The following is a 25,232-nucleotide window of genomic DNA, read 5'->3' as shown; positions in this document are numbered from 1 at the left end:
ATTTCGTGAAACAAAAATGGAATTAGAAGATATTTCATAGAGGAAGTAACCTTTGATACCTTCTTGAAATCCTAGAAAAATAGCTTTGCGAGCTCTTGGTGGGAATTTGGTACTTTGGCTAGTGAGAGTGGATGCATATGCCAAGCATCTAAGCACACGAAGATGTATAAGGGCTGGAGGATGGTTGTATAGGAGTGAGTATAGAGATTTATTAGCAAGTACAGGGGTATTGATCCGGTTAATTAGATGGACAGCATGTGTGACGACATAGCACCATAATGTGCTTGGAAGGTGTGCTTGAAATGAGAGGGCCCTTGCTACATTCATTATATGTTGGTGCTTCCTTTCGACCCTACCATTCTGTTCTGGTGTCTCAACACAACTGCGTTGGTGCAAGATTCCTTTCAATGCATAAAAATCATCCATCATGAGATCAAGTCCATTATCAGTGCGAAGGGTCTTAACTGTTGTATTAAAGTGATTTTGAACAAACACAATGAAATTCTAAAGTTGTTTTCTTGTCTCGGATTTAGATTTCATTAAGAAAATCCAAGTAAACCTTGAATAATCATCAACTACCGTGAGGAAGTATCTATGACCATGAATTGAAGTTGTAGAATAGGGGCCTTAAATATTAGCATGAAGAAGCTCAAAAATTGCACCACTTTTAGATTCACTTAAAGGCAATTTATGTTGTTTTGCCAATTGCCATACATCACATGGCTCGATGTGAGCATTTGGAATGAAAGGAAAATATGAAGACAAACACTGAGAAACCTTTCTTGATACATGGCCTAAATGTTGATGCCATAACAAAGATGCACTGCAATTCCATTATTACTGTTCTGAGTAGAATTACAATTACTGCTAAAGAAAACATTCGGTGGAGCAACAGTGGAATCACTATTCAGCATCAATGCTCTTTTATCTTTGAGTACCACATACAACCCTTCACGACGCTCAACAAAACCAATCGTCTCCTGGTAGTTGGATTTTTTCTGTTGAACAAAACAGTGGACTTTGTCAAAAGTGAGGGTGTAAAAATTGGAATTTAAAAGTTTTGAAACTGAGAGTAAATTGATGCGAAAATTGGGAACATATAATACATTGTTCAAAACAATATTGGAATTAATATGAACAGTGCTAGAAATTGAAGCAATGACATTGCTGCCATTAGGTAAAGAAATGGAAACTGGTTAAATATTGTGAAAAGAAGAAAATTGAGACATGGTGAAGGTGATGTGATCTGTAGCACCGGTGTCAATGATCCACTCATCAACACTGATACCTGGCTGAGAACTTTTAGAAATGGAGTTAGATGCAAGAACAACATTAGCTGTAGGCATAGATGAAGTGGCTCAAGATTCTGAATTAGCAGAAGTGGTTTGTAACAGATTCAGGATCTGTTGATATTGATATTGAATTGTGTTTATGGAAGGAGTTGTCATTTGATCAGTGGTGTTGTTTTCTTGATTTACTGAGGCACTATTGACGATGTTTCTTCTATAACCAGGTGGAAAACCATGGAGAAGATAACAAGTCTCTATAGTGTGATTATTGCGATTGCAATGAGTGCACAACTTTGTATAGCCTCTTCCACCATAAAAGCTTCTTCCACGTCCTCTAACATTTCTACCTCCACGTCCATTATCAAAATTTCCTCTACGAAAACTCCCTTGATCACTGTGTACTGCCATGGCTTGTATAGTAACTGGAAGGTTGTGCTGATCTTCTGAACGAAATTGTCATTCTTGTTGAGTCACCAAGGAGAAAGCCTTAACCACATTTGGCATTGGCTCCATTAACATAATCTGAGAGCGGACTTGAGCATATTGTTCACTCAATCCTCTCAAGAATCTTATGGTATGATCTTGATCACGAAATGATCTCATTTGAATGATTACACCACATTCACATGGAATCACCGGAGATGGTAGTGGACTCAGGTTGTCAAACTCGTCCCACAAGGTTTTGAGATGAGTAAAATACTCTGAAACAAACTTCTTACCTTGCATCAATTTGCAAATCTCTTCTTGTAGACCTACTATTCTGAACATATATGTCTGGGAAAACCTATCGTGAAGATCATTCCATGCATCAGATGCATTTTCAATCCATAAAATAGATTGTGCAATAGTTTGTGAGATGGATCTGTGTATCCAACCCAAGACTATGGTGTTGCAACGATCCCAGGCTTGATACTCCGGATCATCGTCATCTGGAACTATCACACTGTTGTTGATGAATCCTAACTTGTTTTTGGATCGTAGCGCCATGGTCATGGATCGAGACCATGAGTGATAATTGCGACCATTGAGGACGGGACTTACAAGCACTTGAGATGGATTCTCATTGGGATGAAGGAAGAAAGGATGTGAAGGATTTGTAATGAAAGCAGGAAGCTGTTCTTGATTAGCCATGAAAAAGATGATGAATTGAAGAAAAAACAGGGATCTGAAGCGAAGTAACAGAGCTAAATTAGCTCTGATACCATATTGAAGTTGAGAGAAAACTTTAAACTCTTCATTACTCAAAGATTCAGAATACAATCGATAAAAAGAAATGCACTATACAAAATAACATTTATACATGCTTTGATGAATAACTGATCTATAACAAACTGCATTCATTCTGTTATGGTTAGTTGGCATAATGCAACTGTCATCTGACGTGGAAACTGAATTAGTTGTATTGTGTCTATTATGTGAAGATCGTGAGCCTTTGTTGTCTGGGCTTGGATTTGGGCTTATCCTCATTATGTTCACATGAAAATTGAATTATTTATGTGTTATTTCTAGCCTTCCAGGTACGTTTCTCTTAAAGGATCCACTGTGCTAATGTAATAATAACCTAATGAGGTAGAAGTATGGACTTAAGCTCAATAGAAGTATGGAGTTATTTGTAAATGAAAGTTTGATGCACCTTTGACTTGTTACTTTATATATTATGTCCATAGGAGGCAGGAGATTTCAGCCGTGTGGATTGGCTAGGTATATAAATCTCGTAGGTGTAACCATCGAGTCAATATATAAAGTGATTACCAACTAAATGTATTTTTCTGAAGTGAATTCTATTTAATTTTAATATTATTTAATTGGATATTTTAAATACCTTCTGATTTGATTTAAATTTGAAAACAGATTTAACTAATTATATTGATAAAAGTTGGATTAAGAAGCCAATTAGATCGAAAGAGTTCCTCTATGGGATAGTTCAATTTTTGGACTTTGCCTTTTCAAATGCATCTATTAATGGACAAATTTTATGTCCTTGCACTAAGTGTGGATTTCATAATATGTGTGATAAAACTGAAGTGTTAAGTCATCTACTTCAAAAGGATTTTCCAAGAAAGTACACATTTTGGTATATGCATGGGGTAAAACATATTCAATCCAATGATGAAGAAAAACAAGCACATGAAGACCCAATTAGACAATATCCAATGCAAGATATGTTAAATGATGTTTTTGGCGTGTTTGATGATCATGGAAATGAAGATTCTAACACATCAAATCTACTTAATGGTGACCATCCTATGGGTGCAAAAGATGCAAGTAAAGAAAAGTTAGAAAAATATTAAAGAGTTGTATGTTAAGGGATGGGAATCAAGATCTATATAATAGTTGCACAAAGCATAGTGAATTGTCGTTCATTGTTCGATTGTATCATATAAAAGTCTTATGTGATACAATTGATAAAACATTTTCAATGACCATTTACCTTTACGAGCAAAAAAGAAGATTAAGATATTGGGTTTAAGCTATGATAAGATTCATGCATATCCGAACAATTGCATGTTATATTGGGGAACATTAGAGGATGGGAAGATGGATAAATGCAGAAGTGCAACACATTCAGATGGAAATCAAATGAAAATGATGGTGGTTATAACACCTCACAATTTTAAATCAAGTAATTAAAATATTAAGTGAGCAATCAAGTGATGGATTAGTGAAAATCCTAAAGATTATGCCAAAATACGAAGAAAGGGCAAAACGGTAATTAGCCAACACGCAACCCTAGGAAGATAAAAATTGAGTAGAAGGTCTCATATGGTAAAAATAACCCTGGAAATGGGTTCAGAACGAAAAATTGAGTGGATAGGCAAGTTTCAGAAAAATCAGTGAATAATGTTTTTCGCGGGTAAAAATACTGCGTTACGATTGCACCGTAAGACGTGCCATCTGAATTTTGAGCTCTAGGTTTCAAATATGAGTTACAAATGGCCTATTGAGTTAGGAAATGTGATTGTTGATAAAATTTGATGAAAATAAGTCATTTTGGGGAAACGTGCCAACGGCGCGCGCGATAGCTTAAAAACAGTGTTTTCTTCGAACGAATGGAGGACTCTGAATTCATCTGATCAAGCCTAATTAAAGTGGAATAGTTAATGTTAAAAATTAGAGTTTCTAAAGAGGCTTTGAATTTACAGACGTTTAGTGAGAGTTTTGACGCGTTTTGAATCGCGTGAGGTGGCGTGGGACCCACCCCACTTGAAAGTCACTTAAACATCTCATCACTCCACTATTCATCATCACTCTCACTCTCTTCTCTCTCCCCAAACCCGAGCTTCAGCCCCCTTCATCATTGTGCAAATTTTTCTTCTCTCCATTAACCACTCAAATCCTAACCAAATCCAACAAAGTTTAACTTGAAATTTGTTGGAAATTGTCTTCCAAAGCCATTGGTGGCCTTGTTAAGCCGTGAAAGTGAGAGGATTTTGAGATCTTCCCCCTCAAAAGCCGCGGCTCACATTGGAGTTTTAGGGTTCATTGAGTTTTCAAATGCTCCAATGATGGAGTATACTTAGGAGGAGTCATTTGCCTTGCTTTTGTGTGAGTTATTTCAACACTTCATTGGTTGATTCTTGTGATTGAGTTTTGAAAACCTAAAGCTTTGAATTGATGAATTGTGATGTTAGAGAGCTCAATTTGAAAATGTGTATTAGATGATAATGTGTTAGAATGATGTATTAATGCTAGAAACGCAATGGAAATTGTAGGTGAAATGTGATGATTTTTAACTTAGAATAATTTGATGGTCATTACATGGAATTTTGGAAAAGTGTGTTGTGATGTTGATAATGAGTTGTTATATGATAGAATGATGATATAATGTGATTGGTTGAGTTGAGGAATGGTTGAAAATGGAAAGAAATCCTTTGGGATTCCCTAGGGTATAATTCGGCTATTGTGGGAAAAATTGAGGAATTAATGTTGAAAAGTGATTTGGATGATGATTGGCGTAGTTATATGGTACTTAGATGGGTTGTGTTGTGGTTGGAAAGTGTTTGAATCAATGGGAAAGATGAATTGTGTTTAGAGACCTAAATGAGCCTAAAGTGAAATATTTCGCAAAACGATGCGTAAATGTCGTAAAACGGAAAAACGACGATTGAACTAGCCTCTAAGCAACCTAAGGAAGTGTTATAAAATGAGAAAGAAAATTTAGAAAAATAAATCCCCAAATAACACCTAGATGGTCGAACCTTCAAGGAGAAAAAGGGGGATTTTGCGGTTTTCGCATTCTGATGTAATTCGATGCGAAAATGACGAAACAACACTTGAATTGGCCTATTGACAACCTAATGAGGCGTAACAAAATGAGAAAGAAAATTTAGAAAAATAAATCTCAAATTAACACTTTAATGACCTAACCATCAAGGGAGGATGGGGAGGATTTTGTGATTTTACATTTTGATGCTATTTGACGCGTACTGATGGATGTACGTAATTGTATAGGTTGTCGTACGTTGACTTGAATCCCGAAACTTGAATCTGGGAGTTGCCCTTGGTCCTGGACCAAGTGGATTGAGGTATGTAATTGGTTCAATGCATGTATAATTGTAAATTAGCATGTATTGTTTGAATTATAAGAGATTGAGAATATCCTATGTGTAGGCATTCTGCTGTGTACCAAGTTGAGGGATAAGCTGCTGCGGATCTTGTGAAAACAACATTTAAGGTAACCTCTTGGTACTGGGGCTTGTTCCCCTTTTCTGTTCCACCTTGCCAGTTGATGGCAACGGTAGGAAGTGTGTATGAGTAGTATAGAACACATGAGCATGCATGCATTATTGCTATGGGTACTTATGTACCGAGTCTCTGGCCAGTAGACAGTTTTATTAGCCTTCGGGCAGTTTCGGACTTCCGCTGGATAGGTCTCCAGGAGGGAGTTCCAGTTGACCGCGTGTCATGGTGTGTGATCCGGGTAGGAGCACACTAGGAATGTCTTTGGCGTTTTGGATGGTTTGGGCATCATGGTTGTGGTTTCTTTGAACGCACCATGGATGATACCCATAGGTTTATATATGCCCAGGGCGTACGTGGAATTGGGGTCACCATCCCGTATCGTCGTAGTTTGTATCTTTATATTCCCCATTTCTCTAAATCCCTTGCTATATCCCGTTTTCAAAGTGGTTGTTTTATTCTATTGATATGCATCGAAGTGAACCATTGGATGGAGTTTTCTTCATAACCTCTTAGTTACTGAGATATATTTATATATCTCACCCCGTCTCAGGGCATTTATTTCAGGAGGTAGCAGTGGAGCCGGAGCAGCGGGCAAGAGGCCCGCAGAGTGAGCAGTGGAGTGCTTCATATTTTGCATTTTGTTGGCCGTGCGGCCTAGGCTAGACTTAGGGCATGAACATCTCATATGTATGTGGTATGAGCTTCATTAGCATATTTGTTCATGCCATTTTGCCTAAGTCTAGTAGTTATGTATTTGGTTATGTTGTCATTTGAATTTAAGTTGTAATATTGGAAGAATGTAAGTTAAAGTTTAAGTTTCGAGTTGTAGTTGTAAAGCAATATTGTAATCGTATTTGATGCATGACTATTTATGATGGAAGGGCCTTAGGCCTACTTTAGGGTATGATTACATGTATGATGAAAATATGCATGAAAAAGGTGTTAGTGATTGCAACTACTTAAGGATGATTAATATCAACTATATGCCTAATAACTATAAACTGGATTGGGTTGTAAGTGCCCCAAGGCGTTGTTGGTCCTTGTGTGTGCCACCCATTGGATTATTAATGTATTATCATGTGTTTATTAGGTACATTTGAGGCTTAAATGATCTTTTACAAATTTGGGATTATTGGAAAAACAAAGAAAACTCTGGCGAATTTTCTGTAGAATTGGCAGATTTTAGGCGAACTTCGGGAGAGCATATCTCCCTCCATAGAGGTCCAATAGGGACGTGCAATACGCCATTTTGAAGGTTGAGATGTCCTCTATCTTGTGTAAAAAATTGGGGAAAACCTGGGTTGATCTTAGTACTGAAAAAATGGAGAAACGCGGACTGCTCATGTGCCACTGCATCTGAGGCAGTTCTGGACCTGATTTGGGAAATTAATTCCCGCTTCGTTTCTCAGTTAAATTAAGCGTGTGATATATCAAAATGAAGTTTGAGATGTCTAGTTTGTAGGATAAAAATTTTAGAGCAAATGGATGAGTGTATTGAGTGCAGTAATTCGAGTAATGTGAGTGGTTTGGAGCTGTTTTTGGGGTTGGTTGGCTATTTGCGGATCCAACTTCAAACAGCGATAACCGGAGCAAATTAGCTCCGAATTGAGCGTATGATAGCTTGCTAAAAAGGGAATTAAGTAAGACAAAGATATAATCTGAGAAGAAGGTTTGGTTGAGAGCGGTGTGGTCGCAGAAAAATTTAGAGTGAAACATGTCCGAATAGGTAAAAACGTAAAGTTTGAAAATTGGCTAAGTGGGTTTATGGGAACCCCTTAGTAACTTATAATAAGTAATGTAATTTATAAAAATAGTTTAAATAAGTCTTCCGCAAGAGTTTACGGTTACGGTCACAGCTTTTAATTATTACGCTTTTTTATGTTTTTAAATGCTCGCGTAAAAATCGGAAAAAGTTTATTCACATTTTTATAAATGAACTGCTGTGATTGTAACTGCGCTTAATATCATAATTAATGTTAACAATACCGGTGTACAACGGGCTGTTACAGTGGTGCGAATGATAAGATGGATGGCCAAAAAAAAAAAAAACAAATCCAGCAAAAGTATTGCGACTAATGGTTTCAGTCCATTTGGAAGTTTAGGGCCTCGTGATTTATGATTTGCATTAGCTACTAATGGTTTCAATCCATTTGGAACTTTAAGTTCCAATAATAGCATTTGGCCAGTGATGTTGTATATTTATAACTACCCTCTATTGTGTTGTATGAAGCAAACTTCTCTTATCATGTCAATCATAATTCCTGGTCTTAAGATGTCTGGCAATAGTATCAGTGTTCACTTTAGTTGCAGAATGTAACACCCCGTGTATACCCGGTTTGTTATCATGTCATCGTATTAAGTCACGCTTAATTAAAAATGCAGAATAAATTTTCTTTCAATTATGACGTCACTATCCTTAGTCAAGTTGATTACTTAATCATTTTCATAAAAACATCGCCTGTATGTAAACTGCAAAAGACAGCTATCTACACTGAATAGCCTCATATATAATAAGTGAGTATCTAAGTCACGGAACTACAACACGTAGACCGGACATAATCCTGATACAATTATACAACTCGAATCTAAAAGCATAAAGTCAAGTCAATGTGGCATGGACAATCCTCATGCTCACCAAATAAGGCAACAAGCCCAACAAGTCTCAACAACAATAACATGATAGTAAATAAAGCATGTTAGCATCCAAGCATAATCCAAGCACATAATCATAATTGTAACACATGGCCGCTTCAAGAATCAATGACTATCCCCACATACTAATACGAAACTTTTCAGTGTGCTTTTTCCTCACTCGCACACTTCCTGGGAAAACCTTAACTATAGAGTTCTTCTGTTCCAGGCTACCGAAAAGTTGATGCATCTTGTTAGTATAAGTAGTACCAATTAATTCTTATAAGCTATCACAAACTGTGCAGTCTCATACCTGCACAGTCTTTGGAATTTCTCTCTTTCGGGTGTTGATTTGATTCATTCATGCATGTAACCCCCCGCTGGAAGCCTGTCAGGAGCCGCTCCTTGTCCATGCCCTTTCGCACCGGCGATCACTCCCTGCCCTCGTCAGCGTCTGGGATGTTACTTGCCCACCAGCTTCCGCCTGGTTCGTCCTCGAACCACACCGTACTGGGAGAGAGGCCCTGCTCTTATACCACTTGTAACACCTGGCCACTTCAAGAATCAATGACTATCCCCACATACTAATACGAGACTTTTCAGTGTGTTTTTTCCTCACTCGCACACTTCCTGGGAAAACTTCCCAGGAGGTCACCCATCCCATAATTGCTCCAAGTCAAGCACACTTAACTATAGAGTTCTTCTGTTCCAGGCTACAGAAAAGTAGATGCATCTTGTTAGTATAGGTAGTACCAATTAATTCTTATAAGCTATCCCAAACTGTGCAGTCTTATACCTGCACAGTCTTTGGAATTCTTCTCTTTCAGGTGTTGATTTGATTCATTCATGCATGTAACCCCCCGCTGGAAGCCGGTCAGGAGCCGCTCCTTGTCCATGCCCTTTTGCACCGGCGATCACTACATGCCCTCGTCAGCTCATGGGAAGTTAGAATAATCATAAATGCCAACTCAGCTCCGGCCTCCTGCCGCCCGAGGTGTCAACCCCCGAGTTACCTGAACCTGAAAATGGTGCCCCAAACGTGGGATAAGATCTCTAAACAGAAATCTCAGTAAGACAAGGGGTCCTCAAGGATTTCTCCACCCCAAGCTCACTTACATGTGCAATATAAGTTCTAAAAGCAGTCATATAATATCAGTTGCAAAATCAATGCAATGCAACATATAATCATGTCATGTGTGTCAATACTATTCTACTGGCCATTGAAATGCAGGACTTAAATACGTCTATTGCCTACATCAGTGCAAGACGCCACTTACACCCACCCACAGAATCACCGTATTGTATGACGCCACATACTCAGGCTTACCGTCTAGATGGAACAACACATGAATATTATATGACCCTTACACTTAACATCTCAAAAGCATTTCAAATCATCAAAACATGAAAACACATCATGCATATAACCATTCCTCCATGGGGCATGGTGGAACCAACAATGGCTAAACCGAGGACACGAAAGCTTACCTCGCAAGCTAACTATCCAAGCCAAGCTCACACTAGCTCAATGCCCACAAACAACACAATCACAATCTGTTTATACAATAATTAATCATCAATAATCATTGCTTAAAATTCCATTAAGTGATTAAGGCTTTCTAACTCATTTTAAGTAATTTCATGTTGTTTCTGCAGGAGGTATTTGAATACTCCAACTCTCTAGAAAGTATTCGACTACTTTCACTTAAGTATTTGAATACTACAAGGTATTCGAATACTTTCCCACTCAGTATCCAAATACCCAAAGGTATTCAAATACAATACTCACTGTATTCGAATACTCTTCAGTATTCGAATACTTCTTCATAGGTATCCGAATACTTTTCCTCCCAGAAAAGTATCCCCATACTCCTCCAAGGAGTATTCGACTACCAAAGGATAAGTATTCGAATACTACACGAAAAGTATTCCAATACTTATCATACAGAATGCAGAAACTCGAGCATTCTTCTGCATAATCCCATTTTTAAAGGTCCAAAATCGATTGGGAGTCTAATGACTCCCTAAACAGATATTCATAATCATGTTAAGAACTCAGAAATACATTCCTTTACTTAAATGATCCAAGTTTTACTTTTTAACCGATTAAACAAGCTTAAAACACAAAATGACAAAGAGGTGATCATGGTGTTTTTCAAATGCTCCAAACTAAAAAAAAAAAACTCCTCCTTAGAGCTTCCAACACAGTCCCACAGAACTGACCTCCAAGGCCCACGAGTTTGACACCTCAAGATGGTGTTTTTCTCCACAAAGCTCACAACTTGGAGGTCAAAATGCCATGACAATTGCCTCACCCACACAACTCAGAAACACAGCCCCTTAAGCCTCACAAATTCTGAAACTAAACTCAGAAAAAGGGTTCCCTACTCACAACCAAAGCAAGTCCTTACTCACACAAGATGATTTGGTAGAGAAATAAGGAATAAAAATGGTTTCTTTGAAAAGTTTCTCAAGAGAGGGAGCAATGGAATAGTGGAGGCTCAAGGCTGATAGAGAAGACTCAGAAAATTCACGTAGCAAATGGCACACAATCCTCCTAGTGTTTAGTGCAAGCCTTATATAGCCCACTTAAGAATTAATCGCACTGTATTAGCGCTAATAACTACGCTTAACATTTTAATCTCAAACTTTGGAATCTGAACATACTCATTTTTCTAAGATTTTTATATTTTTATTTTATTTTTCGCACCACCTTTCCGTAGCGCGCTTTTACATAACCAATATAAGTTCTGGCACCAGTTCTCATTATTTTGACCTGAAACTTGACGTACTAGTCCTATATATTATTTTAGGAATATTTCCACACTTATTATAATTTTCCGGGATACTTCGCTGGTACACATTTATACCGAGTATCAGAATCGGTATCTGCACTTTTCGTCAGAAAAGCGACTTTCAGCATTATTAATTACTTACCATAGTTATTTAAGCCTTCTCATAATTATTAGGATCAATTATGGAATTATTTCCTAATTCTCATATTTATTTAATTATCTTCCTTAATTAACGGTGCGAGTTCTTACATTCACCCCACCTTTTTAAGGATTTTGTCCTCAAAATGAGAAACATACCTGTCTCGGAAGTCTGGATACTGCCGGAGAAGCTCGTCTTCTCGCTCCCAAGTACACTCCTCAGGAGTTCTTCCCTTCCATTGCACTTTGATCATCAGAATGATCTTGCTCTTCAGCTGCTTCTCGCCACGATCGAGAATCTTGAGTGGTCCGACAGGAGTTTTCAAGTTCTCCCGAACCTCGACATCATCAGGTTGCACAATGTGCGAGGGATCCGCTACGTACTTCCGCAGCTGAGACACGTGAAGCACGTCGTGGATGTTGGCCAAGTTCGGAGGCAAGGCAAGCCGGTAGGAAACAGGTCCTACTCTACCAAGTATTTGGTAGGGCCCAATAAATCGCAGGCTCAGCTTCCTTACTCCGAGGGCTAGACCAACACCGGTGACAAGTGATAGTCTCACAAACACGTGCTCTCCCTCACTGAACTCCAGTGGACGATGCTTGACATCGTAGTAACTCTTCTGGCGATGAAGAGATAATGCTCGATATGAAGAGACCAAGGTTGCATATAAAGAGATCAAGGAACATCTTGTTCAAACTCAAAAGCAATTGGCTTCTTTTCACAAATTTCTACTAGATAAATTTGGAAGTGAGTTAGTTACTTTCAACCATTATGTTTTACCCTCTTTGTTATAATTGGTTAAAAATTTAGATAATTTTATTTTTTCAAATTATCTACAAATTGTGTTTCATTTCTTTCTTATCATCAAGCTAAATTTTTTATTTTCTGTTTTTTGCACATGTGTGATAGAGTAGATAACATTTCAAATGACTAGAATGCATGGAAGAACAATTCCTACAAAATTGATATGAAAATTTTTTATGGCCATATTTTTTTTTTAAGGAACTAAGAAGATATATATATATATATATATATATATATATATATATATATATATATTTTGTTACATGAAAGAAGATAATTGTTTGTATACACGTATCCTGTGACAAACTTCTTACTAGTTTTATTTGGCTATTATTTTCCTATTGTGATATTAGTAGAAAACTTGATTAGCTCATAAAGAATTGGAAACATGATATCTTGTACAAATTCTTTAGTGATATTAATAAAAATACTTACATATTCAAAATAGAATATAGTGTTTGGTTCACATTTTATATTGTGTTCACTATTTTTGTGTTTGAGTTATTTTCAATATGTTTTTATTTTTGTAAGATTTACAAAATTTATAATATTATTAATTTTAAAGAAAGGAAATTCATATATTTAGCCATGATAATGAACGTGGCAAAAAAAAGTTGAGACACAATTAGCCATATTTTTCTATTGTAGCGAACTAAACAATTTAGCCATATTTATAAAGTGGCTAAATAAATAATAAATGTGACTAAATAAATACTACCACATTCATTCAAAATGTGGTTAAATTATTGTAGCACCAAGTTTAGCCACATTATATCAGAATGTGGTAAAATACGTTAATTACATTTTTTATTACTGTTTGCCACATTTTTAAATGTGGCTAACTATTTTTTTTCTTAGTGCGTTTCTTCTATTATTTTATACAGATTTAAATTGTAAAGCATAAAGTTTAACAACAAAGTGTTTTCTTATGTAATCTCTCAGTAGATGGTTAATATATATTGATGAGATTCGTATTGTTGGTTAGCTAGTTCGTTTATCGAATGATCGCAATTACTTTGTTTTCATCTAGGGGTTCATGGCTAGTTGCTTTATCAAATGATCAAACTTCAAAGTATATTATTACGTAACGCTCTGGAAGTTTTCGACTTTATAATTGATTAATTGTTTGCGAACAGCTAGATAGTCACACACTATGCCTTTATTCTGTGATCTTGCGGATCTCATTGCACTGACTCATTTACTTTTTCTTTTTTCATGCATAAAGCAACTATATATATACATATGGCTGAAGTTGACTATTGGAACTTTACACCGAGAATGTGAAATGAATGGTGGAATATTTGTCTTCTTTCTTTTTCTTTATTTTTAAAAAAGCAATGGTGAGAAGTACGTCTTATTATATTGGTATTTAGAACATGCACACGTCAAATTGATAGTAAGGTTGACATTTTTAATTCGATTCCCTCATAGAATAAAAGATATAATTAAGAATATACCCGCCTCAATAAAAGCTAGTCTCTTATTGAATTATTAATTATAAAGGCTTTTATATGCATGCATAATTCAGGATATACAGATTCACCATAAAGAAATTAATGGAAAATAAATTTTTATTAGATTTTAAAGATGAGGGAAACCAGAATCAAAGCTCTATTATTTGGAAAATCAGCTCAAAAGAGATTAACACCCCCCCCCCCCCCCCCCCCAATAAAAAAAAAAGTCACCCATGGAAAGGGGAAAACAAGGAGCTGTTTGCTTCATTCTTTTTTATTTCAATTTTCACATAAAGTTAAAATGAAGGGGGGAAAACAAGTTTGATTAGTTACTTTCATTTTCAAATTAAAATTAGAAAACGACAATAGCTCTTTTCCATCATTTTCCGTTTTTACGCGATTGTATTCTAGCAATTTAAAACAAATCGATTTTTTTTTCTCTTTCTTATTTCCCTTTCTCCTTTGCACATGTAGGGAAAAATCTAATATACTACGGATGTTGCGAAAGATCAATAAAAAGTGCGTCATCTCAGCTGCTGGTATACTAGAAAGAGAAAAGGAAAAATGATTTTTTGTGTTTTACACTATATACTACCAGTAATACATAATATAAAATTCAAGAATCGCACCCAATTCCATGCTACGAATGTACTAAAGATGTGCTACACATGTAGAGGTTGAAGCTACTGACCACGAAGATAAGCATTATGCGAATTTCGGAATTTGAGAATTTCATTAATTTTTTTGCAAGAATATGTTTTCCTTCTCTTTCTCCGTGAGGAATAATGCTTTATAAATGTTCAAGATTCCTTGCCATTTTATTAAAAAGCAAACAAGAGTATAATTTTTTTTTCATGTTATAGGAAATAAAATTATCTTTTACACATATATAAAAGTGCATGAGACTCATATTTTCTTTTTATCTCTCTTCTTTGCAAATGACTCTCACATGGGCTCCACATTCTTTTATGTGAGAGATAATTTTATCTCCTACAACATAAGAAATGATCCAGATAACGTAAAGACTCAATAGTTAGAGGCCCATGAGGGACCCCAAGGCGGTGTGAGCAATGTCCACATTGCGCGGACTACTTTTATTGCGCAGAATAGACTCAATGCAAAACTATCGTACTAGGCCGCAAGACAAAACTTAAGGACTAAGAAAGGATATAGAGATTCCATAACGTCCGCCGCACATGAGAACCAGTGAAGATGAGACAGTTCTAGCTTGTCGCCACTCTATGGAATTAGCTTAGCGTATAGACTTGTTCATCATGGAATAGCCTGCAGGGTAATAACTGTGATAGAATGGCAGTCACCCTAAATTACCAATAAGAAGAGATGCTGCATACAAAGGACGACGCAATGCACACTATATATACATAGGGAACAATCTCAGGTACATATCTCTCAGTTAAACAATATACACCTCGCATTGATACTGACTTGAGCGTTGAAGTGTTTTTGCAGGTACCTCCAGTCACTTCCATTGCGCCAGAGTCACAACAGAACCAAATCAAGAAGAAGCCTATTCCATCATAGTACTAGACTAACTTGCTACAGTTCTAAGGCTTATAACCTTCAACCGTATGTGATTTGGCTCATCCTATTTTGGACCATTCAGATCAAGAAACATCAAACCCAAGTAACCAATCATGCAAACATTTTTTCATCTATCTTTTTCTGCAAGTAATTATTGTAGCAAAATTTAACGTTCCCTCGACTTTAGATTTAGCTTATACGCCTATTCCAAGTATCCACAACCATTGGCTCCCTCATCCTCAATCTGAATCGGAGTAACGCTATTTCCTCCATCTTTTTGTTAACCTTCACGCCACCCTTTTCTCCGAGGCTAGACTTTAGCTTCTTTTTACAAAAGCTAGTATACTAAAGAACTTTTTTTTATAATGATGAAAAAAGTCAAAATCCATAAGTTGAGCTTTTTCTAAATTATATTAGCGTTTTATGAAATGTGTTTTTTTTAAATGATAAGCTTTTAAGTTAAATATTTGAGAAAAATGTTTGTCCTTTTAAATGACACAATTTGTGTCATTTTACTCTCACAAAGATGTGAGACTCACACCTTTGTATATATTTTTTTATCCACTCTCTCCTCCTTTATCTATTTATTTCTCTCACTTAAAATGACACAATTTTACATCTTTTAAAATGATACATACTTTTCCTATATTTTATATAAGCAGAAAATATTTTGTAAGTTTATTTTTAAAGCTTATTTTTTTAACTTTAGTTTAAAAGTAACTTTTAGCTTAAAAAAAGAGGCGGTAAACAGATTCTTAAAAATGTTAGAAAAATGGAAACGACTTAGGACACTAGAAACCAAACATTTTTTAAATACTTAGAAAATTAAAAAATTTGAAATTATTTGTTAGAAATGTTAAAAGAAAATGAAAATAAACCCAAAGGGTCGCATCCTTGTAGGGGAGTGTGTCTCAAGGCTGGCTCGGAAAGACTCTTTTATGGCTAGAGACGAAATCTTTAGTCTCTTAGTTTAAGTGGGGAATTAATCTCATTCCATCTCCAATTTAATATTCCCTCTATTTAACGAGGAGTAATTAGTTCTAAAGACTGTACTTTCAAAACAAAATGGAATTATAGGTGATTGAGTAGGGATACTCTGAATTTAAAAAAACAATAGAGAATGAAAATATAAATATTTCCTGATACCCTAAATCCTCCAGTACCTAAGACTATTTTATATATGGCTAGAGACTAAATCTTTAGTCTCTTAGTTTAAGTGGGGAATTAATCTCATTCCATCTCCAATTTAATATTCTCTCTATTTTAATGAGGAGTTAGTTCTAAAGACTGTACTTTCAAAACAAAATGGAATTATAGGTGATTGAGTAGGGATAATCTGAATTTAAAAAAAATAACAGAGAATGAAAATAGAAATATTTCCTGATACCCTAAATCCTCCAGTACCTAAGACTCTTTTATATATGGCTAGAGACGAAATCTTTAGTCTCTTAGTTTAAGTGGGGAATTATTCTCATTCCATCTCCAATTTAATACTCTCTCTATTTTAATGAGGAGTTAGTTCTAAAACTGTACTTTCAAAACAAAATGGAATTATACGTGATTGAGTGGCCGGGGATACTCTGAATTTAAACAATAATAGAGAATAAAAATAAAATTTTTCCCTGATACCCTAAATCCTCCAGTACCTATCGACTTTTTTATTCTCTATCCTAAAATTGTTCAAATCTAACATACAAATAAAATATTCCATGTCCCAATCCAAGTAGTAATTTTTTTAATTTATTGTTATTATTATTATTATTATTATTATTATTGTTGTTGTTGTTGTTTTTTTTTTTTTTTTATAGAAGATGGAAATTTATAACAGACAAATGAAGTAAAGTACTACTCGAGAAGGCCATATATTATGTAATATATCGTACAAACTAGTAAAACAAAATTAAGGGATTAAATAATTGAATCTTTGAATAAATGTTAGTTTCTGACACAAAATCTACAAAACATTTTGACACGAGTAAGAAAACTCCAAATTGGGAACAGCATTCGTTCTGTTAGGAAGCAGGACAAGTGGAACCACTACTTTCACACCCACTATATCAACAAAAAATAATATTAAGCTAGTAGTGATGTGTTCTCTCTTCCTCACGCTCAAGTGCACTTTTTACCTAGCCCATTTAGAACATAATGCATAAGATTCGATGAAGTAGATCTCTAAAGAGAATCTATGTGCTGATCATTGCCTTGTTTGCATACTTAGGCGCATAACAGGTTTAATTCTATGCCACAAACATAAAAAATAGCATGTTTTTTGGTATCACTGTCTCTCAATTGCTTTTGCCATTGCTTGAACATGATCTCAATTTATTCTTGTTCTTCTTCGTTCTAGCCATTGAAAGTTTTTATGTCTATTTTGTGACCTAAAGGAATACTTCCCAAGAAACATGCCATTGCTGGGTCACGATCTTAATTTATTCTCGTAGACATCGAAATTATGTTTGTAATAAAATGACAAGCAATGCTTTCAAGGAATAATCTGTCATGGAATAACTATTTTCAAAACACAAACCGTTAAGTAAAATTGTATGAATAAATTTTATATCTAACACATCTCCATGTGCAAAAGTCATTCAGATTTGAAACGCTAACAATGCACAAGTTCATCATATCTTGTGTTGAAATTTATTTTTTAATTAAAAGAAATGAGAACCACAAGAATCAAATTCTAAATTATATGATCATAAAAATTCTAATTTTTGGGGAGAGTTCCTCTATTAATGTGGGAGCGAGTAATTAATCTTTGTTGAGATATATAGTCCCACATTGATTGTGTGGGACTATATAAGACCTTTATAAGGCCTTGAACACTCCCACCCTTTGAGCTAGCTTTTGGGGTGGTGTATCCCAAGGTTTTTTACATGGTATCATAGCCTCACCGTCCCCCGCTTTAAAAAGTGGAATTAAAATAAAAAAAAGCACAAAAAGGTAAATAAAAAATGGGCCTGTGCAATTCCACGCTTCTAGCCCAAAGGGCTCCTGCGTGAGGGGGCGTGTTGAGATAAAAAGTCTCACATTGATTAGATGGACAACTAATATGGCCTTTATAAGGCCTTGGACACTCCCATCCCCTGAGCTAACTTTTAGGGTGGTGTATCCCAAGGTTCTTTACAATCTTTGAACGGAGTTATGCAACTTGGCACTAGAAGATGGCCCGATATACCAAATGACATAAAATGCAAAAATGATAGGGACAGAGAGAAAAAGAATGAACACAAATTTTAATATGAAAAACCTTATCTAATGCAAACTCACGTGCCGGCATCCAATAAAGGCAGGCACACGAAAGAGGAGATTAATTAAACTTCACATTTAGGAAAGAATTAAAGTTTAATTTCAGTAGGTCATCATCATTATATTAATTGTTTCCTTTAAAGAAAATGGATCCCACCACTTATGAGGGTGAGGGACCTTGCCACACTATAGGCATGTTTTCTTAGTTGATTGAATGCTTTACCCCTATCGATCGATCTCATTGTGGTGTTATATGTGTCTTCCACTGTCGGTCAAGATACTCAAATTTTAGATAAACACGAAAGTATTGTTAAAAGCGTAAGGTCTAATCGGCATGTACTCCTGAGTGCCCTAACTTTAATTAGCGTAGATAGAAGTGTGAGTGGATATTTTATTATTATATATAGTATATAGATAGTGATGTGAAGATCAAGCACGGTTTGGAAGGCGAATATACATCCCATATAAATGCCCCAACAAGCTACACATTCCACTCCATATCTTCCATCTATTCCCTTCCAACTTGCACCATAATTAATAGTGAATATGAAGGGCATATGTAATTTTTTGCAAGGGTTGAAACCAGCCATTCTAATGGCTTTTGCGCAGGTTGCATTTGCTGCGGTGAATGTGATCTACAAGATTGCCATAGAAGATGGAATGAGCATGAGGGTTGCTACCGCCTATCGCCTCATTTTAGCATCGGCTTTCACTATCCCCCTTGCTCTTATCTTTGATAGGTCCATGTTTGCCTTGCACCTACTTTTCTTTTCATGTGATGTTTTTATATGAGAATGTTAAATTCATTTATTTGACGTTATAATTTTTCAAAATATATTTTCGTGTAAAAATAATTTTTAAGAATTATTTTTTGCAAACAATTCCTCACATTAATTTTCATGAGACTAGTGGAAATATTTTCTATGTGCATATATTTTACTGAATAAGATGTACAAAGTACATACATATCTTCTTTCACGTGGTTACAGCCATGCATGTGATAATTGTCAGACATATTTATACTTATATTAGTTACAGCTGGGTTTATTAAAACTTTTATCCATATATGTTTTAATTTTGTGTATTTATTCTAATGTAAGGTAACATGTACCATCAATATGCATAAGAAATAATTATTTCTGTTGTCTCTTGTGGTTGGCTGCCGTCTATGGTATGAATCCTGTTACGGGACCATGAATGACAATGATTGATGTGTGTTAGAGCAATGTCAAATCAATTAAAACAAAGTGAAATCCAGGTGGATTACATAATGGAGGAAAAATAAAAGTGAAGACAAGATAGGGAGAGTGAACTTTTATGCATTATTTGGAAGAGGAAGAGAGAAGGGAATGGAAAAATGACTCCTACATTTTTAAAGAGTTGTAAGGGAAGGAAAGGAGACTGAAGTATTTTTCTCGAAACCAAAAATGTATTCCACTAAAATTTGAGGTAAGGAGATGGAACATAATTAACTTTTAGTTAAATTACATATTTATTTTGAACTTGTATTATAAAATCAGTGCTATTCTTTTTTACCAATATTTTTATACTACCTCATTTGCAACAATTCCTTGTGCGGTGTCCTCATTTATAAAAACTCCCATTCTAGTCTTATATTATATATACTCTTCACCAAGGTAAATGAACTAAGCCTTGTCTTTATTTCTTTCTTTCTTTTTAAAAATTAGCATTAATTTTTGAAAACGCAATAAAATTATTGCCACATCAGTTGGTGATGGGATTTGTTCAAAATCTTTCATACCATATAACATCATTTTTTGTGAATATTTTAATCAACTAAATATTGTAAATATTATTTTTGGAAAACAGCATTTTGAGAATGTTATTTAATTAGTTTGTTTAATTTTTCAAATTCTCAACCAAATGGGTAAAAGGAGAGATAGACATTGTAGCTTCTTTGAACATTAGACTCACGCATTAGATTAACTAACCCAAAATGGTTTTGCCTTTTTTGTCCTATATATACAGGAAGAAGAGACCAAAGATTACTCGGAGGGTGATTTATATGACATTTCTTTGTGGATTATTTGGGTATGCTCCGTAAATTCTTCACCTTATTGGTCATATCATAAGTATTTTCAGGCACTTTATTCTCAATGATATAAGGTAATTAATTAACAATACTGATGGTCATGCACTGTTCCAGGGGAAGTGGATATCTAAACCTTTACCTCGAGGCTCTGGCTTTGACATCAGCAACGTTTGTGTTGGCTATGCTCAACCTTTGTCCAGGCATTACCTTTATCATGGGCATAGCCTCCGGGTACTCATTCCACCCACACTACACTTTATCTTCCTTTTCGATGCCTACAGTATTTTAAAAAAGTTTTAATTAATGATATTCGAAATTACTATAGATTTCGGTTCTAGAAAGATACATATATAATTTATTTTCAATTTAATCAATACATTCACTGAATGATTTTAATTCATTTTAATTTGTTGATGGTTTCCAAACACCTTAAATATGTACGACAGAATCAAATTAAGAGGAATTAACATATCCAAAACTGAACTAAATAAAAAATAATATGTTGAGAAAAAGTGTTAAAAATTTAAGAAATGAGGCAATATTTTTTTTGATTAATTTATTGAATAAACTACACTCTATCCTATTTGAGTATATTTGGTTAACTTCAATCCTAAGTCAGTTAATGGAATATTTTATTAATTTTAAAGTAGCCATTGCTAACACTATAAATATTCAGTGATACATATTTTGCTTGAAATTTTATAACTTCGCTATATGGTTTTTTGGTTTCTCAAAGCATTGCTTTTTCTCCACAAGCTTCAGATTCCTCTCGACAGCTAATACTTCAAATTAGATTTCAATCCTTAATCATTGTTGTGGTTTTTGTTTTAATTTTAATATAATTTTTATTTTTTTTGGTATTTTCAGTTTTATCAACAGTCAACATGTTGTTTATGTCATTAAATATTTTTTTACATTGGAAAATGATTAACCGAGTTAGAATTAGATTAGTTAATGGGAAAATATTATCTTATGTTGTAGGAGAGTATTTTTCTCTTCTACACATACATCGACTTCTGTGTTGCTTTTCTTTTTCTTTTTCTTTTTCTTTAAATGAGCGGGTCCCACTCATAACTATCTCTATGACATAAGAGAGCTTCTCTTATGTCACATGAGATTAATAAAGCCCTTAGTTAATTGGTGAAATGGGGTGGAGTCTAAAGTTTAGGGAAATATGAGTTTTATTTATTTATTTTTTTCTAGAATATCCTCACCTGTTAAGATGCGCAATCCGGTCCAGCTGCATGGAATCTCTCGCAATAGTATTTTCGTAGGCATATACGAGTTTCTTGTCATAAAAATATATCCTATTATATTCGTAATAATTTTCTTTCAATTTTCTTCATATACCAATTTGCTTCAACAAAGCTATGGTTAGTCAAGCCACATAGCAAGGTAAAAATTAAATAATTAAAATTAGTGGAAATTAAAGTTATGCACTCACAATTTATAAAAGTAAATAATAAATAATAGGCATTAATAGCCCCTGGTAAATGTTGATACCGGTGGTTTGTGTATTTTTAAATCCCCCGGATTTTTGTCTTTTGTTTGACGCTAATTTAGCGCTTGTTTGGAGGACTCGTCGTATTTTTGTTTTTTACTTTGTACTGTGGGTCTTTATCCATCAGCTTATTAAAAAAAAAAAATAGGAATTAGTGGAAATTAAAGTTACGCACTCACAATATATAATGCTTTTTAGTTTATAACAAAAATTATACTCAACAGTGGAAATTAAAGATAAGTTTGGTACCCGGATTTTAATTTACTTTTGATTTTGTGAAGATTCGAAAAATTAAATTTGAGATCAGGAGAAGGAAAGGCAAAGGTAATAGGAACAATAACTGGAATTAGCGGGGCAATGCTGTTGACGTTTTTCAAAGGGGTAGAAATTAATTTGTGGTCTTCAAAAATCAACCTTTTGCATCCCCATCAAAACGACAATGGTCATATGGCAACACATCATGGTGATTCTGGTAGTAAACTGTGGGGTGTACCGTGTGCCCTTGCAAGTTGCTGCATTTTTTCTCTGTGGTTCATTATTCAGGTCAGCTTATTTCTTATGACAAAAAACAGAGCACACACATGTTCACCAACTTGTTTAATTAGATTCTAGTCATTTTATCTATCCACATACAGATATATTTATGAAAATATGTCGTTTACTTTTAAACGGCACAGGCTAAGTTGAATGAAGAATTCCCGTGCCCTCATTCAAGTGCAGCTTTAATGTCCACAATGGGAGCGGTACAGGCAACTATTTTTGCTCTCTGTGTTGATAGGGACATGAGCCAATGGAAGCTCGATTACGGTATCAGGCTTTTAGCTGTGATTTATCCGGTATATGCATGCATACTCCTAATTAATTTACTAAATCACACTATGATTGAGACTTTGAAATTTAATATATACACACGATACTTGTTAATTATGCAGGGAATTGTGGTCTCTGGAATAGTGGTGATTGTTTATAACTGGTGCATAAAGATGAGAGGCCCACTATTTGCGTCTATTTTCAATCCTCTACAGCTTCTGCTTGTGGTTATCGCTGCTTATTTGATGTTGGATGAGAAGTTATATTTAGGATGGTACACTTTAATAAATCTTATTTTACCTAAACATATATGTGTACCTATTCATGGTTTTTTTTTTTTTGAGTTCTTCCATATTTTTATGATTTGATTTGATTTGATTTAGTTTGGTTGTACATATACAGTGTGCTTGGCGCAGTGCTGATCGTGTGTGGTTTATACGCGGTGCTTTGGGGTAAGGGAAAAGAAATGAAAAAGAAGACTCAACTCGTTCCATTTGAAATTACAAGAGAGTCCGAAGCTGTTCAGGTTGTTGTTACGTGCACGCCAGCAGATCATGATAAATATGTCCAAAGCTTCCTGAATCAAACTAATACTACCGAGAAGGTTGCTGATGATCACTGAATATTTATCAAAAAAAGTATGATGTGAGTAATATATATAAATTTGATGTATGTTATGTTACGAGATAAAATTATTTTCTACACACATAAAAGTGTGTGGAATCCACGCGAAGCCATGTATCAGCGTATTAGCCAAGCCACGTCAGCAACTTTATTTGTCAGCTATGCAGTTCACGTTCAGTTGTAAATTAGTTTATGATTAGTTAACCAAGTTAGTAAGCCAGCTTGTTAGTTTTCGTTTCTCTCTCTTCGTATAGGTTAGCTCGTATATATAATAGTAGCCTTCGTACTTTGTACTCACTTTTCAGATTAATCAATTCAATGAGTTTCTTCACTAATAATATGGCATCACAGCTCTGGTATTCATCTGGTTTGTTTTTTTTCACTCGCTCTTTCTTGCTCGTTCTTTCTTTTGCATCATTTCACATAAATGACAAATCTGTAAAGAATCTTGGGATACACCACCCCAAAAGCTAGCTCAATGGGTGGGAGTGCCCAAAGCCTTATAAACTCCACATTAATTAGTTGCTCATACAACCAATGTGGGACTATATATCTCAACACGCCCCCTCACACAAGAGCCCTTTGGGCTTGAAGCGTGGATTATGCACAAGCCCAATTTTTGGTTTACCTTTTGTGCTTTTTTGTTTTTAATTCCACATTAAAATAGGAGACGGTGAGACTCTGATACCATATAAAGAAGCTTGGGATACACCACCCTAAAAGCTAGCTCAAAGGGTGGGAGTGCCCAAGCCCTTATAAAGGCCACATTAGTTGCACATCTAACCAATGTGAGACTATATATCTCAACATTGTTAAGAACCTTGAGGTCACCACCCTAAAAGCTAGCTCAAAGGGTGGGAGTGCCCAAGGCCTTATAAAGGCCACATTAGTTGCACATCTAACCAATGTGAGACTATATATCTCAACAAAATCCAAATCCTCTTCCAAATTACTTAACAAATCCGGGGAATCCATATTTCCTCCATCCGAGTGAAAATCCTGCGTTCTGTCTTATTGACGCTCAATGGGAAGAACTGTCACTCTTGGTCTCGGGCAATGAAAATGACTCATCGCTCAAAGAATAAGTTGTGTTTCATAGATGGCACGAACGAATTCTTGCTCCTACTGATGCCATGTATGATGCATGGCAGAAGTGAAACACGGTAATTCTTTCTAGGATTCACTGTTCAATAAATTATACCATTCTTCAATCGATCTTATTGATCGAAAATGCTATAGAGCTTTGGAATGATCTTCATCAACGACTTCACTAGCTGACATTTTTCGTAGATCTGATCTTCAGGAAGAGATCTACCAAATCCAGCAATGTAACAACCCGTGTGCACCTAGTGTATTAAACATATAAATGATAATAAGCGCAACTCAATAAATGCGGAAGCTAAAATTTTCAAATATGAACCTTATCATATTAACTCAGTGGATCTTTTCAAAAACCGCATGTATGTAAATTGCAATAAATAACTAAACTGAATAACCTTATAATATAAATAAGGGATCAAGTCATGGAACTACAACACGAAGACCAAACAAATCCTGATACAATTATACAACTTCAGTATGAAATAAACACAAGTTATTCCAATGTGGCATGGACAACTCCCATGCTCACCAAGTAAGACAACATAGTCAAATCATGT

The 25,232-nt window shown here is 35.2% G+C and overlaps 1 protein-coding gene across 2 annotated transcripts; it reads left to right on the top strand.

Moving 5' to 3' along the window:
- The first annotated feature begins 19,132 nt into the window (after positions 1–19,132).
- LOC133295924 (WAT1-related protein At1g68170-like) lies at positions 19,133–23,831 on the top strand. 2 transcript variants are annotated; one of them, XM_061494854.1, is made up of 7 exons: positions 19,133–19,326; positions 20,576–20,638; positions 20,754–20,870; positions 22,422–22,683; positions 22,818–22,976; positions 23,073–23,224; positions 23,353–23,831. In XM_061494854.1, the coding sequence occupies exons 1-7, from the start codon at positions 19,133–19,135 to the stop codon at positions 23,570–23,572; spliced, it is 1,167 nt and encodes a 388-aa protein (XP_061350838.1). In that variant the 3' UTR covers positions 23,573–23,831. The 2 variants fall into 2 exon arrangements, with proteins under 2 accessions (XP_061350838.1, XP_061350846.1); XM_061494862.1 differs by lacking the exon at positions 19,133–19,326 and adding an exon at positions 19,962–20,035.
- The last annotated feature ends 1,401 nt before the right edge of the window (positions 23,832–25,232 follow it).

This window comes from Gastrolobium bilobum, unplaced genomic scaffold (genome assembly GCF_033153095.1).
Source record: "Gastrolobium bilobum isolate Gb01-03AN ecotype WA unplaced genomic scaffold, APGP_CSIRO_Gbil_v1 utg62724, whole genome shotgun sequence".
Taxonomy (NCBI): domain Eukaryota; kingdom Viridiplantae; phylum Streptophyta; class Magnoliopsida; order Fabales; family Fabaceae; genus Gastrolobium; species Gastrolobium bilobum.
This window is presented reverse-complemented; position numbering and strand designations above follow the sequence as displayed.

Excerpts from the sequence above, each read along its gene's own strand:
- LOC133295924 (XM_061494854.1), top strand. The coding sequence starts at position 19,133 with ATGAAGGGCATATGTAATTTTTTGCAAGGGTTGAAACCAGCCATTCTA. Across the intron at positions 19,327-20,575 it reads CTTGCTCTTATCTTTGATAG|GAAGAAGAGACCAAAGATTA; the intron begins GTCCATGTTTGC and ends CTATATATACAG. Across the intron at positions 20,639-20,753 it reads TTTCTTTGTGGATTATTTGG|GGGAAGTGGATATCTAAACC; the intron begins GTATGCTCCGTA and ends GCACTGTTCCAG.